Source organism: Crinia signifera, chromosome 2 (genome assembly GCF_055691185.1).
Source record: "Crinia signifera chromosome 2, ASM5569118v1, whole genome shotgun sequence".
In the NCBI taxonomy this organism is placed as follows: Eukaryota; Metazoa; Chordata; class Amphibia; order Anura; family Myobatrachidae; genus Crinia; species Crinia signifera.
In genome coordinates this window covers 373194717-373200968 of record NC_139218.1, presented here as the reverse complement: position 1 = coordinate 373200968, position 6252 = coordinate 373194717, and the positions used below count along the sequence as shown (strand labels likewise).

At 45.2% G+C, this 6252-nt stretch overlaps 1 protein-coding gene across 1 annotated transcript in view; it reads right to left on the bottom strand.

The window, feature by feature from the left end:
• Positions 1-337: 337 nt before the first annotated feature.
• The window catches only part of ANGPTL5 (angiopoietin like 5), a 50152-nt gene continuing 44237 nt past the window's right edge, over positions 338-6252 (bottom strand). The window contains exon 8 of the mRNA XM_083171338.1: positions 338-957. Within this exon, the coding sequence (XP_083027464.1) occupies positions 641-957 (317 nt within the window). The 3' untranslated portion in view covers positions 338-640. The remainder of the gene's footprint in view (positions 958-6252) is intronic.

Here is a 6252-nt window from a genome sequence, read left to right as displayed (position 1 = left end):
CTTGCATTCAAAAATCCATCAGCCCCACAGAGTGTAGATGGAAAGTTTTTGATCGAATGTTGAGGTGGAACACCCGCATTGTACTGGCATCCTTAGTAAAGCTTCTAAATAGGCGGTTTTCAATTCTAAAGTCCATTCTCAGTGTTGCATGTGTCCGTGCTTATTCATTTTATACCTTGGATTACTTTAAGGATTGTTTAATGATAGCCACTATACCTTGTACATCGCCTAATTTCAAACTCCATTGCATAATAGACCCTTCACAAGTAAGAATGGATATAATTATCTGTGCAATTGGGTGAATGAGGAGGATTAATATCATGATTTATAGCTTCTGTTTATTACATTTTGACAATGAACAATACAAAAGGCAAATTGCCATGTGGAATTTAATTAAATTTTCTAGCAGTAAAATACTCTGGACTGGAAACCTTATATTCCATTAGGGGAATGCCATGAGAGTAAAAAGAAAGAAAAAACTAAAACTACCACCAATAATAGAAATATATAAGTACACAGAATAAAAAAAATATTACTTTAAAGGTGTTAAAGTTTCTTGTACTTTCCAGTTTCAATTAAAGTTTTTTTTCTGTATATTCAGTATTCATATAATATTAACAACCACGAGAAAGGTAATCATTTAAAAAAGGGGGTAATGAGTTCTCTTAATTTTAATTGAAGCAGATTTAATTTTGATAATTGAATTGTTTTCTTTCCAAGTGTCCCAGTGAATGCCCGATACTTCTACAGTCCGTGTCACTCGGTGGAAACCATTCAGATTCGCTAAGCCGCACTGGCTGAACCACCAGCCGCTCCTGTTGTTGTGCTGACTGCAGCTGGCCACTTTGGTGCCGTTGAAGGTGCAGGAGGGATAGCAGTTATCGTTGTCCACATCATACGTGCTGAAGGGCATTGCATTCTGGTTGTCTTCTTTCTTATTACCTCGTATGGCATCACCTGCACATAAAATGACATTGATAAAATGAGATTTGTAAATATATGTTTGTTTTTCTGTGTTTTTCTTTCTGCAATGCATATGCTTTAATAAACGTTTTATTTATTTAATTATTATTATTATTATTATGATAATGTCCTAAATAACTGGCTTATTTCTTTCGGTACTTGTGTAGTTTCACGGCGGCAGCTTACACTACCTTTGAAGCTACGCTAATAGCGTAGCCCAACGGCTGCCTTACTTGTGTAGTTTCACGGCGGCACCCTAAGCTACTTTATCAGCATAGCCCAACGGCTGCCTTACTTGTGTAGTTTCATGGCGGCAGCCTAAGCTACGTTATCAGCATAGGCTGCTGCTGTGAAACTACACAAGTAACTACCGTACTGTTGCCGGGAACTGCATCTCTGTCCCCGGCGTCTCTGGCAAGCCTAGTCAGCGCCTCTCTCACACCGCCGGCGACAGCATGATCCACTCTCTCTTTGGCGGAGAGGGGATCATGGTGGCGCCGGCGAAGAGGAGCTCCATCTGTTTGAGATGCAGGAGCGTCTCAGATGCTCCAGCAATGAGACACTCCTGCGTCTGAGTAGCTATTTCGGCAGGGTACAGCAACCCTGCCGACAGGGTTAGGGGTTCTGTAGCGCGTGCGTCTCCTGCCCAAAGCGGGGGTGCAGACGCAAGTGCGTCTCATTCACAAAGAAGGAGGCTCCATGTTACATACTGGCAAATGCCTCGATTTGAAGCCCTCACTATCCACGGCTTTTCAAACCCCCCACTATCCACGGTAGCCCGAAGCGTGGCGAGAGGACACGTTAAACATTCTCCCGACCTTTTCACACCCCCACTATCCATGTCGGCGTGGAGTTGATTGTATAGTGTGGCGAGCCACCGAGCCCGAAGCGTAGCGAGCCCCACAAGGGGACACGGATTACATGTAATGTAATCCGCGGGGCTCGTTGCACTCGCCACGCTTCGGGCTTGGTGGCTCGCTGCGCTCGCCACACTATATACAATCGACTCCACGCCGACGTGGATAGTGGGGGTGTGAAAAGGATGGGAGGACGCGTAACATGTCCACTCGTAGGGCTTACTGCGCTCGCCACGCTTCAGGCTGCCGTGGATAGTGGGGGTGTTTCAGGAACACATTCACACCTGTCATATCATACATCTGAGACAGTAATGACGACATGTGTTAACTTGTAACTGGATTTTAGTTAATAATAATAAGAATTAAAGCAACTTAACAGTACTTCTGACTGACTAAACTGGATCTGACAAGGACGCTTAAGCGGCCGTGGTAACCAGGACTGGAACAAAAATCTTGGGGCCCGGAACACTGATATCTCTGGGGGGCCCCCAACACTGAACGCGGATTCTTATTTCATTGCATATTGAATGTATTTTTTTATTATTAGAAGTAAATAGATCATTAATATTTACAATGCAATATAATACAGGAGGGCAGAGATGAGAGGGCACAGCATTGTGTGTTGTGTGGTTTAGTGTGTTGCGTGATGTCACTAAACTCATTAGTACAGGTAGCCAGACGAGTGATTAGGCAGCCATGCTTTCAGACCCTCAGTCCCTCAAAGTCTTGGGGCCCCTCAACTGGTCGGGCCCGGTACGAGTGTCCCCTTTGACCCCCCCTGTCGCCTGCCCTGGTGGTACCACTACGCTACTTCTGACTGACTACGCTAACTACGCTGGCTGCGGGAACACTACGCTACTTCTGACTGACTACGCTACTTCTGACTGACTACGCACAGTAGCACACGCAGGGGGGGTTTCTGAGTACCCAGAAACCCCCCAGGAATCCCTGGGGAACCGGAGATATCTGACTTCAAACGAGTGGTCCCCATCCAAGCCTGTTAATTGCTATTCCCAGTCAGATATTTCAGGTTCTGTCTGACAGAGTTTTTCTGAGGGTATATTCCAAAAGCTAGGACTCTCCCCCTTTGAAGGACACTAGTAGCTTGTCTTTACTGTTTCCAGAACCAGAGATATCAGCCTTCCAGCAGCTGGTTACTGCTCCAGCTCCACACAACCTGGTATGTAGTTTTATATTCTCATTGGCGGATTGCTCTGTCTCCTGAACTCTGATCCCCTAGTGCCCAATATCATTTGGTAGGTGGGATTCTCTAGTTTTTAATTCCATTAAAATCTAAGAAATCTATTTCTGGGAACTGGAGATATCTGCAGTCAAGGAAGCTGTCCTCCCACCAGAAAATTATGAATAATAAGCCCACTCCACTTTACACCCCTCCTCTGCATATTAAACATCCTCTACCACCCTGGAAGTTATGTATCAGGGCCCCTTCATTCAGCCCAATGCCCCCTTCTCCAACTATCTGTGCAGTAAAGGTGTAATTAGTGGAAATTACTGATCCAGGCCCTACATGCTGAGTGGTTGATATAATACCCCCTACCACCTGCGGGACATCAAAGCTTCCGCTCATAGCACCCCCTACCGCTGGAGGATCGGTAGGGGCCCCAATACATTGCTACGCCCAGGGGTCTACACTGCTGTTAAATATATATATATAATTATTATTATTTATATACATTTGGTCTATCTATAATACTTTAACTGACTCGGCACTCACCTAAGTGTCCATCTCCGTGCTTTGCTCCGCGCCTCTCTGGAAACCCCCTTCTGAAAATCCTGCGTTTGCCCCTGACGCTAACTACGCTGGCCGCAAAAACTACGCTGATTCTGACAGGGGCGCTACGCTTATGGCGTAACTGCCGCCGTGAAACTACACAAGTACGCTTTTTTCATTCTAGCTTTTATTATTATTAATATTATGTCTTAATTAACTAGCTTATTTTTTCATTCTAGTTTTTATTATTAGTAGTATTAGTACTATTATTATACTATTTTTTTTTACTTTATTAAGTTACTTATACAGCATGCGCATATTACATTGCGCTTTACACTTGCGAAAACAGTAGAAACAAGACTAATTGCAGACAGTCAGAGAGGTAATATGACCCTGCTAGAATGCTTACAATCTACAGTTAAAAAGGAACTCGGTATGTAAAGGCGGCTTTTTTCACTGATTTTCCAATAAGCCCCCATTTTCTTTTCTGAAAAATATTTCTTTTTCATGCGAAAACACATAGGATCCCTGTGAAGTCACTAATCTCTGTATTTTCGCAGCTGAATCATCAATTAAAGCTGCTTATTATGGATTTGGTTCGCCTGCCTCAAAATCCCCAATAAGTGCTGGCATTGGGTCTAATTAAATAGCCCTAGGTGAGGTAAGTCTGAGACATCCAAGATAATAGAGTGGTGGTTGAGATACACCAGAACATACATTACTTGTCCTGTTTCACAGGCATATCAAGTACCAGAGAGGTACGTTACTCGGCAACACAACTGCCGCCTGCAGTGCTATGCGGCTCGTTATCTACTACCCCGCACATTGCTCGTATGCATATTTGTGCTGGCGGCATTTGTATTATGGAAGCTCCTGCCAGACCCACTGAGACATGTTATATCAAGGAAGCCTAAACAGAAGATATTGGAATAAATAAAGATTCACACACAGGCATCTGAGCATCGGTTTATAACCACCAATACCATGTTCTATTCTCTATTTTCTTATGCTGGCCATACATCAGCAATCTGTAATCCATGTTCTGAAGATTATGCAATTTCTCCCTCGATTGCACAATTTCCCAGTCTTACAATTTGCATCCATACACTACAGATATGGGGCCGATTTTGGTTCACACTCAGTGTGCCGAATTCGGCACCTGCCCCGATGGTCGGGGATTGAGCATGCGCATTGCTGAGCATGTGCATACCCAGACTGGGAACATGGGTATGCGGGTGGGTCGATGCCTGTTGGGGGCAGGCGGCTGACATCACATTAACATACCCTCCAACATGACCTATTCCATTAGGTACAAAATGCTCTGTTCCTGGACTTCCCTGCCAGTGGCAGTTACAGAGTTAAGGCTGCAGCACAGTCCAATATTCAAAAAGGGGAACCACACCTACTGCCACCCCAAACATCACTGTCCTGGACTCACTGGCAGTTGATGTGACCCCCCTCTTTGAATATTGGACTGTGCTGGAGCCTCACCTCTGTAACTGCCACTGGCAGGGAAGTCCAGGAACAGAGCATTTTGTACCTAATGGAATGGGTCATGTTGGAGGGTATGCATTACGTCAGTCACCTGCCCTCTCTTCGTTCCGGTCTCAACTGAGCGAGCTTTGCAGTTTACCAAGTCAATCAGAATGACCCCCATATACCAGTGATTTGCAGATATTTTGGATCTTCACATTGGATCTTCAAATCTGAAACACCTAACTGTAATCCCCATAGCGGTCATATTCAGCAGAAGAATTGTATGATTGTCAAAACAGTCACACAAAACACCCATTGACACCATACATTAGCAATTTCAAATCCAATTCTTTTGCAGATGATCCAAGCCAATCTGCAATGCCACTGTCACTTTTTGATCTCATTCGTCAGTTGGGGAAGCCCGTACATCAATGATGGTTTAGTTCAGTGGTTCACGGTTTCCAAGTCAACCAGCCGGTGCACTGTGATTCACCAGCTGTCACATTTTAATAATCCATAGGTGACCTCCAAAATGTGAGCTGTTATGGGTTCTTGAGAACCAGGGTTTGGAACCACTTTTTTAAGGGCAAAATTGTCAAATTGCCCCAATCCATTGCTGATGTATGGGCAGCTGTTAGTTTATCATTCTAAAGGGGTGTACACACGGCTGGAGGCTGGGCGATTTTGACTGAGGCCCGATGTATCAAGCATCAAAAAGTAATAAAATGGAGAGTGATAAACAACCAGCCAATCAATATATATATAAACACACACACACACATCACTCTTGCCTTCAAAATGGCTTTTGTGCAGACAGTAGTAGCTGCCTAAGTTACCTCTAGCTATGCCCCCAATTCTCATGTAGCCCCGTATCCCAGCCAAGGCCTGAGAAGAAGCTGCTTCCTCACCCCGCAGGGTGTTTCAGGTGGCTGAGGGTGGAGGGAGGGGAATGGAGAGGGAGGCTAGTTGAGGTACTGAGCACAGTGCCGTCTTTCCCATTGGGCTTCATGGCCAGTTGCCCAGGGGCTCAAGGATTCTAGGGGCCCCCAATGCGAAAGATGGACCTGCCCCGGGGAGCTGCCACGGCATCCAGGCAGTGGGGATCCAGGCAGCAGCGGCTGGGAGCTTGTAGTGATATTTGCCGGGTGGTGAAACTGCTGCATTTGAAAACATTTTGAAAAGACTGGCCGGACGCTGACTGGCTGTCTCTCAGCCAACCAGCGT